The sequence below is a fragment of the Chiloscyllium plagiosum genome, unplaced genomic scaffold (assembly GCF_037043375.1).
Source record: "Chiloscyllium plagiosum isolate Xiang-an unplaced genomic scaffold, Cpla_swu_hap1 HiC_scaffold_11, whole genome shotgun sequence".
In the NCBI taxonomy this organism is placed as follows: domain Eukaryota; kingdom Metazoa; phylum Chordata; class Chondrichthyes; order Orectolobiformes; family Hemiscylliidae; genus Chiloscyllium; species Chiloscyllium plagiosum.
In genome coordinates, this window is record NW_028270149.1 from 39,715,406 (window position 1) to 39,734,281 (window position 18,876).

The window sequence follows — 18,876 nt, forward strand, 5'->3', positions numbered from 1 at the left end:
TGACTTCTTTTTAGTTTAGCCACACTTATGAATTAATGTTTTATTCCAGTAACTCTGAAATGGTGATGTAAATATTATCAAAAAAAGAATTAAATGAACAATTAAATGAAAAAAATCCAGATTGGTACACTAGATGATTCCCATTACAAGCAGCCAAGAACCTCTCTGCAATTCACAGCTTCCCAATGTGGGGATTGGCACCCACGTGAGGCCATATGCTGAAATTTTGGGGTTCTAAGTTCTGAGCCAGCAATAGCCGCCACAGGGCTTTAACTGAGTCGTAACAATTGTTGTCCCACTTTAACAGTTTCCTTCCCTCCCCATGTCAGCGAACCCCAATAACTCTCACTGAAGAGTTATCACTTTTTTCAAGCCTTGAATGGGGTCACAGTGGGAAAAAATTTGGGAAGCACTGCTGTAATTCGTTACCTTTATATGTATCCCATTACAGAACAACCTCGATTATCTGAACGAGACAGGCGGGGGGTATTTTGTTCGGATAACGGATTGTTTGAATAATGGATAGTGTTTTTATGGGACCTTGAGATCTTGATTTAGTATGCAAGGGAGTCATGTTAGATACAATAATTCCAGCAAGTAAATTTACATACTGTTACTTGACACATATCAGATCATCGGATAATTGATGTTTGGATAATCGAAGCTGTTCTGTACATAAGTTCTTCTTGGGTCTTGTTTTTGGAGTAGATATTCTGAGGTTTCACTGGTGATACTTCGAAAGCCTTGCACTGGGTAAGATCTCATGAAATTTACTCATACATTTTTAAAAGTCTGTTTTTAATTCTCCCTTTTTATATACTTTGTAACTGATGGTAATAAAAATAGATTGATGTCCCTAAGAAGAATCATTAAGATTTATCATTTATTACTGACTCACTATTAGTTTTGGTTACCACAAGGAAAACAGGAGTGTGCTGCTATTTATGATAATTGTTCATAGTGGCTATTGATTAAACATATTACATGAATATAAATAACTGAGTCATATAGTGCACCAAGTGAAACGGCTATCTCATTAATCTCTCATTGTTGCCTATAGGATTTTGCTGTATGCAAAATACTTGATGCATTTTCTGAGATAACAACACACTCTGCATCTAGGCAAGCCTCATTCCCCTATGATTCTGCTGTCAGTGAGTCAAAGGCTACTTGTTTGCAAGAAGTCTCTGTGGCAAGGTCTGGCAACAGAAGAGGAGGTTACAGTCTTTGAAAATAAATTTGTAAGACAGACACTGATTACAGTGAAATTTATATTTTTGGACTGGTTCCTGGAAAATTTGAGATTTAATATGCAAGGGAGTCATGTTAGATACAATAATTCCAGCAAGTAAATTTACGTACTGTTACTTGACACATATCAGATTTATTTTGTTTAAGGGATGTTAATGACGCTGAGAGTGAGCTCACACCTTAGAGGCACCTAGTGGAGAGCGCATACAACTACATTTAACTGCTGACAGTAAATTTCAATGGGAAATGTAGACAGAAAAGCATGACAAAAATCATAACCATAGAAATTAGTGTTCGTGGAAATCCCCTATACACCATCTAGATATTTGCTTTAAGAGCTACTGTGACAAAATAGTTGAATACTTGAAAAAAATTGGCATAATTTTAGCAATCTAGTTTCAAAGGAAAGAAAATCCTTTGAAATTGGATATTAAAGGGTAAGGCTCCAGATTGGAAATACAAATTGTAAGTTTTATATCTATGGAATGATGACACCGCAGTTGGCAACATTCTATCATATTCAGTCTGATCCATTCATTCCTTGTGCCTTTCTCTGTTATAATCAATAGTGACATGTGTAAGATCTAACCTAACAACTGAACAGAGATATTACATAAACTCATACCGTGATGACAGCAGCTGCCACAAAGACAGATTCTTTGTCCATTTGCACCTCATTTCCAGAATTTAATTTCTCCTTGAGTTCCTTGCAAATCTTGGCATTAGCTGAGCGCCTAAAAATTCCTTTGGTGGAGGGCCCTTCATGATATAATAGGACAAGCATATCCTGTAGAGAAATAGCATCAAGTTCATGGAAGACATCATCAGAAATTTGCTTCATATTTGAAGTAGTGTTTCTTTCACAGCTAGCGAAGATGTAAATTAACAATTTTTTTTCCAGAAATTTGTTTTGTATGTGTGTAAAACTTTGAAAGTGTAAGGATTGACCTTAATTGTGCAGCAAGGTGGCTCAGTGGTTGGCACTGCAGCCTCACAGCGCCAGTGACCTGAGTTTGAATCCAAACTTGTGCGACTGTCTGTGTGGAGTTTGCACATTCTTTCTGTGTCTGCATGGGTTTCCTCCGGGTGCTCTGATTTTCTCCCACAATCCAAAGATGTGCAGGTTAGGCCATGTTAAATTGCCCATAGTGTTCAGGGATGGTGTAGGTTAACTGCATGAGGCAGGGTAGAGTAATGGGGAATGGATCTCGGTGGGATACCTTTTAGAAGGTTAGTGTGGCCTTGCTGGGCTAAAGGGCCTGTTTCCACACTGTCGGGATTCTATGAATTCTAAGCCTAATTTCTACCATAAGCAAAGAGGCACACCTATCTCTAAACTTCATGAAGAGACTAAGTTTAATACAACCTTTAACCTGAATTGTAAACTAAACCAATTAAACTACTATCAGGCAATAGTTTGATCTTGACTAGTGTATTTGGCTGGGTTTTCATCCTTGAGGCAGATAGTGGGAGTTAGGAAAATCCTGACTCCGTATCCATTGTCTCAGGGAAACATGGGTCTACAGACATAATCGTCACTGTGAAGGGGTATGGGTATGAGCTGCAGTGGCCAGCCAGTCAGTTTGTAGGTGACTACACTGGTGGCAGGGAGTAGAGGCAGGCTGTTTAAAAGGCCTACTTTGTGGTTGTGGGACTTTGTCGCAGTGACAATAAAATCAGCAAAGCCAGCTTGTCCTCACCCCTCATATCCCACACACTCACCATGCCATATCCATACCACTGCATGTCTCTCTACTTTCCTCCTACTGCTCTTTATACTCCTACGCTCCCTTCTAAACTTCATGGCCCTTTCTACTCTCCAGGCCTTGCTATGGCATAAATGATGTCTATAATAATTATCGGATATATTTTTTATAAAAGAGCTTTAAGAAATCATCCTAAATCATTCCTAAATTTTGTCTTTCTTAAAAAAATTCACAGTGAGTCAATAAGAATGTCCATCATCCAGTTTTCTAAAGTGTTAATAGTTGAAACCGTGAGCATTTGGAAGTACTTTATCTTATGCAAATAAACACTGCACAATGGATAGGATAAATAGACAAGGTCTTTTCCCTGGGGTGGAGGAGTCCAGAACTAGAGGCTATAGTTATAGGGTGAGGGGGCAAAGATATAAAAGGGACCTAAGGGGCAACATTTTCACATAAAGCATGGTGCGTGTGTGGAATGAGCTGCCAGAGGAAGTGGTGGAGGCTAGTATAATTGCAACATTTAAAAGGCATCCAGATGAGTATATGAATAGGAAGGGTTTGGATGGATATGGGCCGGGTACTGGCAAGTGGGACTAGATTAGGTTGGAATATCTGGTCAGCATGGATGAGTTGGACCAAAGGTCTGTTTCCATGCTGTACGTCTCTATGACTCTGACAGCACAGAATAGGGAATCAGAGATGTCAATCAAGAGATGATTTTCCTGTGGCTTAGCTTTTTCAACTCTCTAATGGATGTCTGAGCTCTCAGCCACGCCTTACTATGCACTCTTGGCTAAGAGATCAGAGTTTTTGAGTGTTAAAACAGCTGAGCAGAAGGAAAACAAAACTGTTTGATTGACAGTCTGACTCTGATCAATGTTATCAGTTACATAAGGTTTATTAATGCATGTAAAATGGTTTCCAGTGCTTGCAGATTTGGCTATTGATATCTTAAAAAGCCTAGAAGATTGACAGGTTTATAAGCCTGTAGCCTTTTTTAAGAAAGTGTAAAGTTATTAATTAATGACAATTTCTTAAAAAGTGTTTTATTACATACTCTTATCACTACAAGGTTTAGTGGTACTATGGAATAGGTTAATAGTTATGGGTGGACAATTGGATGTAGGTGAGACTCATAGTTTGGCTTGGATGATGTGTGGGGCCACTAGGCTGGGTGGTGGAACATAAGTGGATGGAGTATCTTTCAAAAGTTTCCCTCACCCAGACTATGGTCATTGACACTTCTGAGGTGCAGTGAAGCACAAGTCTTTTAAAAGCTAGCTTAGTCCCATGAAAGTTGTAGAGGACTAGGAGATACATATGCCCCTTATGGAGCTGGCCAGATTAGGAGTACAATGTGCGGTCTTATGACCTGAACCACCTCACACCCTCAACTCGCGTTGGTGAAAATTGGAAATCTCAGGAATGGGTCAGGAATCAAGTCCTAATTACTATTTTCACCCTGTGCCCTCCCAACTTCATGAAAATCCAGACCGTTAACATAGAACCTGAACTTGGAGCTATAACCTGAATACATGCTGAAACATTTTTCTGTAGCAGCAAGCAGTAACAAAGAAAGGGAAGAATTCAAAGGAAGTACAGAAAAGAAAAAAAAGGAAAAAAAAGAAAAAAAATTGTAATGCCTTTCATATCCACAGGATATTTCAAAGCACTTCACAGCTAATGGATTGTCCTTAGTCAGTGGTCAATGGTCAGCTGTACTTCTTACCATAATTGGCTTAGGAAGGGTACCATTCTTACAGATGGATGGTAGGGACAGACCAAAAAGTTTCCTTGGTGTGACTGGAGAGTCCAAAATAAGACTGCTATCTGACTGGTTGCTGGAGCTTCGGCGCAGAGCCCAATCTATCAATGACTTCTTCTTTTTAAGTGGTTTTGGAGTTGATTCTGGAACAAAAAAAGGAAGTAAAAATGGGGTTATCATGACTCAAGTGTCCAACTATGCTTTAAAATGCTGATCAGTTAAATGTGACAGGAGAAAGTAGGAAGGAGTAAAGAAGAATTACATCAAGTTCATCTTTGTCTCATTATTTATTGTTCAAATTTTACTAAGTAACTGATTCCTTGACCCATTTATTTGCTTCTCATGAAATGTATTATGTAAGATGTGAGAGAAGGTTTAGATGGTATAATGGGTTAAATATCAAACCATCACTTTTGGGAAACAAAAGCAGAAATTGCTAGAAGAACTCAACAGGTCTAAAGTTCAGAAGAAAGATCACTGGATCTGAAATGTTAACTCTACTTTCTCTCCATCTCCAAAGATGGTGCCAGACCTATTAAGTTTTTCCAGCAAGGTCTGTTTTTGTTTCTCATTTCCAGCATTTGATTTTGTTTTAGTTTTTACTTTCGGGACCTGACAGTAAACCAGTCCAGGGTTTATTGTGTTCTGTCCCTGCTGGCTGCCATATTTATACATGAGACATTGATGTAAAACAGTAATCTGGCTTAGAGAGATATCAGGAAAGCTAGTGCAGGAAGTGCAGAAATATTTCAATGAATAAGGTATATTGTTCTGAAACAGGAATAGATCGAAACATGGACCTGAGAGTGCTTAGTGCTTATAGAAGTGCCCAAAACAATGGGCTCCCATTTCTTAGCACAGATATTCATGAACTTGATGAGAACAAAAGAAAAGGAGCACACTGGGGGGATTAATTCTGCAGGAATGTTCCCACTTAAAAGCCAGGTCAACACTGGAAAAATGGCATAAATTCCATTCCACCAAGGTTCATAAAATGTGTGAGAAACTCTGGCAGAGATTCAACCTCAATATTTTGAATGATAATTCTAATATAATAATCAATTCTTATTTTTAAATATTATGTTTTCCAGTAAATGCCAATAAAATCATTTGTTGTTCTGAGCTCAAATTTAGGAGCTAGGGAACTATAAATCATGCTATGGCTGCAGTGATCATTAACTCCAAGCAGCACTGGTTCCTGCATCAGGCTGAGCAACCAGCAGCTAAAGTATTCCCTTTTTACCACATACAACATACTGCTATTCAAAACTCTCCAGCAACACTGATTTCAGAAGCAGTTAGAACCATAGATTCATTTTGGGAAACATGTTTGCAACAAAAGCTGCTCTGGAACCACACACAGGAACAGTTTGCATGTCATGACATGACATGAAGTTTGACCACATCATAGAAAGCTGCAAAGGATTCTCAAGAACACCAGGGGAGCACTTTAATTGAAAGTGTTGCAATTGTTAAAGAATCCCTTCACCAGGAAGAACAGGAAAGAAACGATTTACAGTTTTTGTTCTGAGATTAAAATAGCAAACTTGTCTCATAGGACTTCTTAATTACATAATTATGTGATTGTTTTACTTGACTTTCAGTGTAGTTGTGACTTCTACTCTAAGACTTGACAGAATAGATGGTTCCAGATTTGATTCTCTGATCTATACAACTGAGATGAGGTACAGATTATAGTGCACACAACTGATCTTTGGACAAGGATGGGAAATCTGCTAAACTTTGGTAGACTTAAATACTTTTCGAAGTGAAAGCGCCAACATTTGAATACAATGTAAAATTCCATGAATATGGCATTTGCTAAATTGGGACAAGAAATTGAAAGTAGTAAACAATTTATCACTCATTAAATCTATATTTGCTGGAATGCTCATCCTGTTTGTGCTCATTAGTAATGCTTCACAATATTTTGCTGGAAAATGCTTGATAATGGTAAAAGTAGATTATCAATTTTTAGCTTTGGTTATCTGATTTTAATACCTAGGACCTTTCATGAAGTAAAATGGTTTTAAGAAAAATGCTGAAGTAGGATCATTTGACCATTTAGAGCTAAGCTCTTGAAACCATCAAGAAACCAGATCCAGTCTGTCTTGAAATTAACATGTAGTCAAAACTACTGACACCAGTAATTCAGTTCTGTATCTCTTGTTTGATTTATACCTTTCTGGAGGTTTCCCATATTGGGATCAAATTTACCTGCAGATCCTCCAGCTAGAGAAAAACAATAAAGCCACACAAGGGAATATACAAAGGAACTGTACTTCAGGCAACAGCTCTTAGGCAACACAGAAAGAAGCATGATGGTTTTGTAACAGCAGAACTGGAAGGCTAGATCTCTCATTCCCTGTTTCTCTCAATCTCTTGAAAAGCAATATCCACCGATTAAGCAAATTGGAGTAATATCCATTCATTGGGATCTCTAGAACAGCACTTTTCTAAACTTTTTCCCAAGGTGATTCTATTTTGAGATTTGAAAGTTGTTGCAGCTCCATGATGAGAACTGTGACAGTTAGAGTATGAGCATGGCTGTGATAACTTAGCTGGAGACCCACAGTGGCAATTATTGCCTCAGAGCTCACATCCCCTCCACTTGGGGCCCTGACACCCACTTCAAGAATCCCTGTTCTAGGGAATGTATAAATTTCACCATTGCTGATAACAAAAGATATCAACAGACAATTGCATTCTCTGGTTAAAGCCTAACATCTCAAGGACTCTAATGAAATTTTCAATTGGTAATTCTTAATCTTCCTTTTTGTATTTGGCACTCCTCACTTTTTTAAACATTATATTTGTGTTTATGCAAGTGTTTAATGTGATAAAGAACAACGAACAGAACAGCACAGGACCAGGCTCTTTGGCCCACCAAGACTGCGCTGACATATGATACTTTTTAAAACTAAAAACCTTTCTCCTGCACATGGTCTGTATCCCTCTATTTCCTATCTATTCGCATATCTGTCAAAGTGCATCTTAAATGTTGCTACTATATCTGTCTTCAATGTCTCTTCTGGCAGTGCATTCCTTTGTGTAAAACACTTGCCTCTCACATCTACTTTAAACTTTCCCCCTTTTACCTTAAACCTATGTTCTCTAATATTTCTGCTCTGGGAAAATGCCTCCAAATTTCCATTCTATCCATGCCTTTTGTAATTTTGTAAACTTCTATCAGCTCACCCCTCAGCCTCTGCCATTGAAGTGAAAACAAATCAAGTTTGTCCGATCTCTCCTCACAGCAAATACCCTCCAAATCAGGTAACATGCAGGTAAACCTTTTCCATACCCTCTCCAAAGCTTCCACGTCCTCCTGCTAGTGTAGCAACCAGAACTGTGTACAATATTCCAAATGTGGCCTAAGTAGAGTTCTATACAGCTACAATCTGACTTGCCAGTTTTTATACTCTATGCTTCAACTGATGGAAACAAACATGCTATCTGCCTCCTTGACCACCTTTTCTACTTGTGTTTAACTTTCAGGGAACAATGGATCTGGAGACCAAGATTGCTCTGTACGATGACCGGGGTTCTGTCATCTACTGTATACTTTCCTCCTTCATTACATGTTCCAAAATACCTCATCGCTCATTTGTCCAGATTAAACTCCATCAGACATTTCTCCACCCAAGTCTCCAACCAAAGCTGAATCCTTTGGCAATCCTCCTCACTACCTGCAGCTCCCCAAATCTTTCATTCCCCTCCAGATCATTTATAAGTATTACAAACAACAACACTGGGTCCCAGCACTGATCCCTGCAGATCACCACTGACCACAGATCTCTAGTCAGAAAAACACTGTTTCACCACTAATCTGTCTTCTATGAATAAGGTAGTTCTTCATCTATCTTACCAGCTTATGGCAGAATCAATGTGACTTCACCTTTTTGTATCAGTCTGCCATGAGAGACCTTGTTATAGTCCAACAGGTTTATTGGGATGTACAAGTTTTTACAGCGCTGCTCCTTCGTCAGGAAGCTAGTGGGGTAGGATCATATGACACAGAACTTATAGTAAAAGATCAAGGTATCATACAATTGATGCAAAGTATTGAACTAACCTAGCTTGCTGTTCAGTCTTTAATCAATTAGAATGGGGAAGCAAGTTTTGAGTGATTAATATGTAGATTTCAGAACTTCTGTCAAGTCACAGTCCTGAGATAACTTAAGGTTTTATAAAAAATATCTGAGATGTCACCTTTCTTTTCTATTCAAAGGAGATTGGAAGAAAAGAGAAATGGAGTTGAATCAGGGATAGTATATTCCTGAAGTATATTCCTGAAGAAGGGCTAATGCCCGAAATGTCGATTCTCCTGTTCCCTAGATGCTGCCTGACCTGCTGCACTTTTCCAGCAACACATTTCCATCAGGGATAGTATAGCCAGGGGAATAGACACTGTTCCCTGTGACCAGGATTGAGAGTCGTGAAGGCTGTGTTGCCTGCCTGATGCCTGTATTCAGGATATCTCTTCTGGACTGCACAGGAACTTGGGATGGGAAAGGGAAAATCTGGTCATCATGGTCCACGTAGGTAGCTAACATAGTTAGAAAGAGGAAAGAGGTTCTGCTGAGGGAATATGAGCAACTAGGGGCTAAATTTAAAAAAAAGAACCAAAACAGTAATGACCTCTGGCTTACTACCTGAGCCAACATCTAACTGGCACACGGTCAACAAGATTAGAGACGTAAACACATGACTTAAAGATTGGTGTAAGAGAAACGTTTTCAATTCATGGGACATTGGTACCAGTACGGGGGAAGGAAGGGACAGGCTCCACCTGAATCCTGTGGGGACCAGAATTCCTAGGGCTGTGGGTAAGGGCTTTAAATTAAATAGTGGGTGGGGTTTCAGTTGCATGGAGAAGTATGGAAAAATTTAAAGGAACGGAGGTCTCAGGAAAGTTTATTAAGAGTTCCAGACCGGGTAATAGGATAGAGAGTATGGAAGGGCTCAGAAATCTAACTTCAGGCACAGCAGGTAAGTGGACAACTATGAGATGGGGGCAGTCGATGCAGATCTGAGGATATTGTATTTAAATGCACGCAGTATACAAAACAAGGTAAATCAGTTTGTAGTGCAGGTTGAAATTAGTAGGCACAACGTTGTGGTCATCATAGAATCAGGCTGCAAGGATATCAGGTCTGGGAACTAAATATCCAAGGATACATGCCCAATCAAAAGATAAAACAGATGGGCAGATGGGTATGGTTGCCTTTAGATTAGATTTAGATTAGATTACAGTGTGGAAACAGGCCCTTCGGCCCAACAAGTCCACACCGACCCGCCGAAGCGAAACCCACCCATACCCCTACATTTACCCCTTACATAGCACTACGGGCAATTTAGTGTGGCAATTCACCTGACCCTACACATCTTTGTGATGTGGGAGGAAACCGGAGCACCTGGAGGAAACCCACGCAGACACGGGGAGAACGTGCAAACTCCACACAGTCAGTCGCCTGAGGCGGGAATTGAACCCGGGTCTCTGGCGCTGTGAGGCAGCAGTGCTAACCACTGTGCCACCGTGCCGCCCACGTTGCCTTGTTAGCAAGAAGTGAAATTAATTTGATAGCAAGAAGCAACATAGGGTTGGAAGGTGTAGAATCTGTGTGGGTGGAGTTGAAGAACTGCAAAGGGGAAAAAACTCTGATGGGAGTTCTGTAGAGGCCTAGGAGAAAGTGAGGACTGCAGATGCTGGAGATCAGAGTCAAAACGTGTGGCGTTGGAAAAGCACAACAGGTCAGGTAGCATTCGATGAGCAGGAGAGTCGATGTTTTGGGCATAAACCCTTCATCAGGAATGTGGAGGAGGAAGGAGCTGAAAGATAATTAGGAAGGTTGTGGGACTGGGAGGAAGGTAGCTTGGAAGACGATAGGTAGATGAAGGTGGGGGGTGATGGTGATAGGCCGGAGTGGATGGTGGAGTGGATAGGTGGGAAGGAAGATGGACAGGTAGGACAGTTCAAGAGGTCACCCTATCGCCTTCCAAGCTACCTTCACCCCACCCCACCCCCCTCCTATTTATCTCTCAGTCCCCTTGGACACCATCCCCCCTCCCCCACATCCCTGAAGGTTTTATGCCCGAAACTTCCAGTCTCCTGTTCCTTGGATGCTGCCTGATCTGCTGTGCTTTTCCAGCACCACACCTTTTGATTCTGTACAGGCATCCTAGCAGTAGTCAAGTAGTGGGACAAAAAATAAATCAGGAGATAGAACAAACACATAAGAAAGGCACCATTGCAATAATCATGGGGGACTTCAATATGCAGGTGGACTGCGAAAATCAGGTTTGTATCAGATCCCAAGAAAAGGAACTCATGGAATGTCTATGCAATGGGTTTTTTTGAAGCAGTTTGTGATAGACCCTACTAGGGATCAGACAATTTTGTTTTTGGTGATGTATAATGAAGCAGAGTTGACTAGGGAGTTTAAGGTGAACTAACTCTGAAGGAGCTGTGACCATAATATGATAGAATTCACCCTGCAGCTTGAGAGGGAGAAAATTGAATCAGATGCAACTGTATTACAATTGTGTAAAAGTAACTACAAAGACATGAGGGAGGAGCTGGATAGAGTTGATTGGATAGAGCTCAGCAGGGAAGATGGTGGAGCAACAATGGTCAGAGTTTCTCAGGGTAATTCGGAAGGCACAGCAGAAATTCATTACAAGGAAGAAGAAACATGCTAAGGGGAAGATGAGACAACCATAGCTGACAACAGAATTCAGGGACAGCATAAAAGCAAAACAAAAAACATACTACATGGTGAATTGGGAAGCCTTTAAAAACCAGCAGAGGTTAACTAAAAAAAGCAATAAAGGGGAGAAGATGAAATATTAGGGTAAGCTAGCTAATAATATAAAAGTGGATTGCTAATAATATAAAAGAGGATAATATATAAAAGAGCCTTTTACAAAGATATATGAAAAGTAAGAGAGAGGCAAGAGTGGACATTGGATCATTGGAAAATGAGGTTGGAGAAGTAGAAATGAGGAACAAAGAAATGGCAGACTAACTGATTAGATGTTTTGCATCAGTTTTCACAGTGGAAGACACCAATAGCATACTAGACCTTCAAGAGAGTTAGGGGACAAAGGTGAACGTAATGTGAATCACTGAGGAGAAGGTGCCGGGGAAGCTGAATGATTTGAAGCTGGATAAATCATCAGATGGACTACACTTCAAGTTCTGAAGGAGATAGCTGAGGAGATTGTGGAGACATTGGTGGTGATCTTTTAGGAATCACTGGAGTCAGGTGTTGGGGACCAGAAAATGGCTAGCATAATACACCTGTTTAAGAAGGGAGGGAGGCAGAAGATAAGAAATTATACATGCATTTGCCTGAACTCGGTCATTGTGAAGATTTTAGAGTTCATTATTAAGGATGAGATTGCAGAATACTTGGAAATGTATAGTAAAATAGGACTGAGTCAACATGGCTTCATCAAGGGGAGGTCATGTCTGACAAAGCTATTAGAATTCTTTGATGAGATAACAAGCAAGTTAGACAAAGGAGAGTCAGTAGACATGATCTATTTTGATTTCCAGAAGTTCTTTGACAAGGTACCACACAGGAGGCTCCTAAATAAAACCAAGCCCATGGTGTTAGAAGAAATATACTGGCATGGATAAAGGTTTGGCTGACTGGCAGAAGGCAGTGAGTAGGGATAAAAGAGGTCTTTTTCAAGATGGTAGTCAGTAACTAGTTGCAGTCCAAAGGGGTCAGTTTTGGAAGCAAAACTAATCATGATATACATTAATGATCTGGATGAAGGAACTGGGAGCATTGCTGTTGAGCTTGCAGATGACACAAAGTTAAAGTGGAGGGACAGTGTTAAGGTGATGGGGAGCCCTCAGGAGGACTTGAACAGACTAGGAGAGTGAGCAAAGCAATGCCAAATGGAATACAATGTGGGAAAATGTGAGGTTATGCACTTTGGAAGGAAGAATAGCAATGTAGACTATTTTCGAAATTGTCAAAGGGTTTGGAAATCTGAAGCACAAAGGGAGTTGAGCATCCTAGTTCAGAATTCTCCTAAGGTTAACTTGTAGATTCATTGGACAGTTAGGAAGGCAAATGCAGGGTTAGCATTCATCTTGAGAAGGCTAGAATATCAAGAGCAGAGATGTACCGCTGAGGCTGGATAGGACTCTAGTCAGAATGCATTTAGAGTATTGAAATGGGTGGGAAGCCAGCTGGCATACAGGATCATAATTTCAGGTGGAAGTTGACCAGGACCAGAAGAATAGTTACTGACACTTAGGTAAGCCTCATGGGGAGAGAGGTTTTGGATAATTTTGGATTTGGGAAGAGCTGGGTAATTGGAGGATATCAACAACAGAAAAGAACTAACCTTCTGTAAGGGTCTTCACAGGACAATTGTTCAAATAGGGTAAGAAAATTGTTTATTTAAGTCTCATTTTATTTTGGTTCCTCTTCTTACTATCTCCACCTGATGGAAAACCCATAATGATTTGCCTGTTCAGGTCATTGCAATTAGGGCTTTGGAACATGTTCAGAGCTTGATCTACATATTGAAAGAGAAAGGTCCTTCCAGTTTTTGGCAAATATTTTGCCACATATTCAGGATATTAAAATAAGCAACATGAATGCAGCAGGATATCAGCAGCTAAATCTCCTCAGCAATTTTAACTGTCTAACCAGCTGGTTTCTACCTTACCTAATCACATCAAATACCTCAGAAAGCCAAAGATGTAACTGCCTTCTGTTGAAAACTGATAACAAAATATTCTGTCAGATTTAAAAAAACATTAAGCTCTGTACACTGGGTGTATATTACAAAACAGCTTAGTTGTGCATACTGTATATATAATTACATTTAGTACTGAGTACAAGCATGGCCTTTCACTGCTACTCTTAAATCTATTCTGCTATGCGTGATTCAAGAACCATAGGCCATTCAGAACATACATAAACTTCACTAATTGAAGTAAGTATTTGAAGTAAATGTTTCTTAAATGACTTTAGGCTTTCTATGTCCATTGTTCTGCTTGGACATCCATTCCATGTGTTATTTTGCAAGAAGAATACCCTCCTTATAACAGTTCAAAGTAATCTTTTACTGGTTTGGAACTTTTTACAATAACTTAATTTCCTCTTTATCCTCCAACAATGTGTTTGATTATTTTACACGTCACTAACCTCTGGTTACATGGATGTCTGGCTGGGGCCTTGGCTTCAGAATAAACTGACATTGCTTGGCTTTTGGGAGATCCTCAAAGAGGATGGCTCTGTTGCTACCCTGCGATTGGGTATTAATATCAGATCTTTCCATGTGAGCTGTAAAGTCTCTGAGGCAGTTCATCATCACACTAAATGGTTGCTCATGTCCTGTAACATAAAATGGAAAACACTTTGTTTAGCTATGAGAAGTAAATAGTTTATTTTGGCATTAGGCCATCAATTTAAGATAGGGATAGTCACCAGGAAATATAACTGGGAATTGAGAAGAAACTTCTGAAGTGATGAGAACATGGAACTTACTGCCACAGGGAGTGGTTAAAGTAAAAAGTGTTGATACATTTAGGACAAAGCTTGATAAGCATATGAGGGAGAAAGAAATAGGGGTTAAAATGATAGATTTAGATGAGAAAGAAGGGAAGAGGCTGAAGTGGAAAAATAACACCAGCCTGGACTGTCTGGAACTATTTCTATGTTTCATAAGCCACATAATTGTGTGCACTGTTTGCCTCAGATTTTTAAACGGCATTAATACAGCATTAGAACACTCAATTCAAAGAAGAGCAAAGGAGTTCTGCTGATATACTAGCAAACATTCCCCTCATAACTAATAAAAACTAAACAAATAGTTAATCATTTATCTTGCGGTTGCTTGTGGGATCTGAATGTCTGTAATTTGCCTGTCACTTTTTCTATGTATCAGTCATGATTTTAAAAAAAATTCATGAGATGGGGATGTGACTAGCAAGGCCATTATTTGCTGTCTGTTTCTAATTACCCATGAACTGAATGGTTTGCTAGTGCCATTTCAGAAGGCAGTTAAAAGTAAGCCACTAGGCAGTGGCTTTGGAGTCCCATGTAGGCCAGATCAGGTAAGAATGGCAGATTCCTTAAAGAACATGCATGTGTCAGGTGGATCTTCATGACAATTGATTCATGACACCGTAAATAAGATCAACTTTCAATTCCAGATTTATTAATTAAATTTAAATTCCATGAACTGCCATGTTATGTCTCAAACCTGTGTTCCCAGAGTGTTAGTTTGAGTCTCTGAATGACTAGGCAAAAGTGAGGACTGCAGATGCTGGGAACCAGAGTTTAGATTAGAGTGGTGCTGGAAAAGCACAGCAGGTCAGGCAGCATGTGAGGAGCAGGAAAATTGACGTTACGGGCCAAAGCCCTTAATCAAGAATAAAGGCAGAAAGCCTCCAGGGTGGAGAGATAAATGGGGGAGCGGGGGGTGCTGGGGAGAAGGTAGCAAAGAGTACAATAAGTGAATGGGGGTGGGGATGGAGGTGATAGGTCAGAGAGGAGGGTGGGGGAAAGTAGCTCTTTGCTACCTTCTCCCCAGCCCCACTGCCCCATTTATCTCTCCACCCTGGAGGCTCCCTGCCTCTACCCCTGATGAAGGGCTTTTGTCCGAAATGTCAATTTTCCTGCTCCTCGGATGCTGCCTGACCTGCTGTGCTTTTCTAGCACCACTCTAATCTCTGAATGACTAGTATACCACTGGTATACCACTATTTCCCCTGTACATTTATTACCTTTTGGTGAAGTTTTCATTTCAGGAACTTACAGATACCTGCTCAAGGACCCCCCTGGCTGATCCAAAAACAGACAAAGAAAATTACAGAGTAGTGGGAGCCTTATTTCAATTTGATATAACACAGCACTCAATCTAACATTATATATAAAGCATTCAGATATATTCCATTCACCTCACTGAGCAAAAGTACTCACCATAAATTAATTATAAGACATTTTACTTTGCTTTTGGAAAAACAAGGAACAGGTAATGGGAATATATCCAAAGTGGTAAAATTCTAAATGGAGTGGCAGAACAGACAGAACCAGGACTGTGAATATACAGATTTTTAAGTATAGGATTGCTTCCAGCATGTTAAGATCTATGCCAGAATTGTCAAAGATGATAATTTATTCCATTTCACATTTTTAAAATCTTTTACCCTGCTCTCCTTAAGATATAGGAGCTGCATGAGAAAAAGAGGAAGACTTCCTGATAAATAGAAAATACCATTCACAACCATACTTACTGCCAATGAGATCATTTGCTTGAAGTGTATTCACTGCTAGACTGTATAACCATAAGCGGCTAGTTTATGGTTGGCAACCCCCCACATACAGCAATATGATAAACAGCAGACAATATATTTTTATCATGTTCTTTGAGGGATAAATATTAACAGGGCATGGGGGAAACCTTTTGGTCCTCTCTAAGACCCTGCTATAGGGTCATTTACACCACCCAAGTAAGCAGATGGGGCAATGGTTTCATGTATCATATCCTATGCTGTAATGCAGGAGAGTCACCTTTGATCTTTGTGCTCAAGACTTGAGACTTGTATTCACAACCTTTATAGTTCAAAGGCGAGTGTGCTACTATCTGATCCACAGCTGTGAGCTAATGAATTGCTGTCTCTTAATCTAATCAATTAAATACCCATTATCTGGTGTTATAAAAGGAGAACCATAAGTAAACCTGATCATGCCCCAAATTCAGCGTCACATCTGCTAACTTTCTACTGGGGATGTTTGATAGTGACCAAGAGCTGAAACCCTTGCTGTTTTATTTATTCCATTATAGCTCAGGGAACATTGGCAAATTCCCACTTCTCAGCTGTTGCCATGTCTTCATTTATCCAACTGAACACAGATTATGACTGAGTCCAGAATAAACTCAGGAAATGCAGGAAATATTCAGCAGTTTGGCAGCATCAATGGAGACAAAAACAGGGCTAAGTCTTCCCAGCTCTGTGGAGAGGGGTTTGGAGCTGAGGACATCAGGAAGCTAGTAAGAAACCTCATTAAGATGGCTGACAAACACTATCCTGCCTCTGGGTGACTTTCCCATCTGCAGTGGGCTATGGGAGCTAAGAAATTTTACAGAAGCAGGCAGTCAATGAAGCCATTAGCAGTCTAAACCAAGGCCTATTTTGAAACAATGCTGCAACTTTTCCAATATCGGAGAGACCAATGTGTCCAGAGCCCAGTAAAACACTAGACACAGCTTCTCAGGGGAAGAGCAATGGATCATGTGTGGTTAAGTTAATTGATAGCAAGGGGAGGCTGCTCACTGAAGTCCAGAAATGACCATTGGAGAGTTCAATCCTCGTCATTATAGCGCCTCATCATACTATGTCATCTTTCTCACGACCGAAGGAAGATCTTGATGAACGTCTCCACTTCAGGGAGCCTTCAAGGTCTCAATATCCTGTAAAAGCACTCACCTGTCCTGGTGGGGTTGCTGTCAGCTGTCCTACTGGGCTCAAAAGTTCCTTGATGTATCTTTTGTCTTTAATTGGACAACAAATGTCTGTCTATCTCTGTTTCTCTCTCCACAGATGCTGTTTTTCATTCAAATTTCTAGCATTATCTATACTTTGGATTGAATCTGGTGAGTTGGCTTATTTCTGTAGCACGTGTTTTTTCCCCACAACGAGGCTATCAATAGAGTTCCCCAGCAACAGAAACGTTTCTGCCTCTATGCAGTTGTGAAGCTTATCCTATTTTAAGGCATACTAAACCTAATCACTGAATCAGCTCAAGATTAAAACCAGTACTTACCAATCAGTGGGTATGGTGTAGCCTCTTTTCCTGAAATCACCCAAAGCTGGTAATTATAAGCTCTGTCCTGTTTGATTTGTAAATAAAAATCAATTAATGTTACGATTCAATTCACATGAATATGAGCAGGCAAACTATACCTCAAAGTCCAGGATTTCTGTTCAGTCATGAGGGTTGTAAGGGGGGGGGAGGTGGAAAGTGAATCAATTGTTGGTGTGTAATTGGGGTTCACAGAGGTGGATGTTGGATGGGGAAGCGTAGTTGTTTCTTTTCGGTAGATGGAAGTTGATTTCCATTCATGCATGGGTGGTTGTCTACAGCACTGCTAATTCCTGCCCATGTGAAGGAAGGGTGATCTGTGAGGGCAAAGTAATCTATAAACTTAATGAAGCCAGGAGGGAAGGTTCACTGGAATTTTCATTCACTTTGTTCACCCAAGAGGGTTTCCAGTTTGTAATACTGATTGATAGAGGTGATTACTGCTACAGCTTAGGAGAAAAATAGAAGATTGATGTTGGCCATGACCTCTTCACCCACATAGGTGGGTGGAGTGCATTATATTCCCATTATTTACTTGGAAATGGGAATTTACAGTGGTGTAAATAATTAACAATCTAAGACTTAATAGCATTTCCGTATTTCTTCTTGCATTTTGGTAGTGAATAATTTAAATAATTGGATTCTTTTTGTGATTTATTGATATATGGGTACATCAACACAGTTAGCTTTCTGGAAAATTATGTAACAGCTAATAAAAGGTATTTTTAATTAAGTTCATACTTTGCTAAGTACCTATTCACTTAACGAGACAAATATATCTGAATTTTGTTTGCTATGCACACATAAATATTTCAAACTAACGTCTATAATAATTTTCATTGCACAGTTAAAAGCTACAGCCTGAAATATTTCAATCTAAAATGTTCCATCACCAAGAATAACTCTGAAAGACATCAAACTGTATTGACTTATATGAATGGACTCCATGGCCTTAAAGGAACACGCTCCCGCAATGGAAATTGACCACCAATCAGAAAGCTCACAAATCTCTGAATCAATATTGACCCAGACACTAACAACTACCATGAAGAGAAAAGCAAATCTGAAGCAATAAAATTTGACAAAATTTCAGAGCCACTGTGTTGATTATTCCACCTGTTGAAAATTGTAACATTTATCACCCCAACTGCGTTTCTTGGAAAAATGCAACCTCTAACCCACTGTGGTAATGTCACTGGCAATTTGTCAGTTTATATTTACCAATTTTGCATCTAATAAATGTTCATAATTTGTGAGATATCACACTCCAAATATTACATATTGTTACAGATACAAAAATAATCTAAAAGAT

General features: G+C 39.8%; 1 protein-coding gene and 1 long non-coding RNA gene across 4 annotated transcripts in view; one reads left to right on the plus strand and one right to left on the minus strand.

Moving 5' to 3' along the window:
* arhgap20b (Rho GTPase activating protein 20b) overlaps nucleotides 1-18,876 on the minus strand; it is a 110,441-nt gene that overhangs the window by 21,544 nt on the left and 70,021 nt on the right. For all 3 annotated transcript variants that reach the window (XM_043704831.2, XM_043704834.2, XM_087991983.1), the window contains 4 exons: nucleotides 17,526-17,592; nucleotides 13,902-14,090; nucleotides 4,690-4,868; nucleotides 1,877-2,038 (listed from right to left, as the gene is read on the minus strand). In XM_043704831.2, the coding sequence (XP_043560766.2) occupies nucleotides 1,877-2,038; nucleotides 4,690-4,868; nucleotides 13,902-14,090; nucleotides 17,526-17,592 (597 nt within the window). The remainder of the gene's footprint in view (nucleotides 1-1,876; nucleotides 2,039-4,689; nucleotides 4,869-13,901; nucleotides 14,091-17,525; nucleotides 17,593-18,876) is intronic.
* LOC148148781 (uncharacterized) lies at nucleotides 9,641-18,546 on the plus strand. Its single transcript, XR_015758642.1, has 3 exons — nucleotides 9,641-9,717; nucleotides 17,303-17,355; nucleotides 18,412-18,546. It is a non-coding gene; the product is annotated as an uncharacterized LOC148148781 (long non-coding RNA).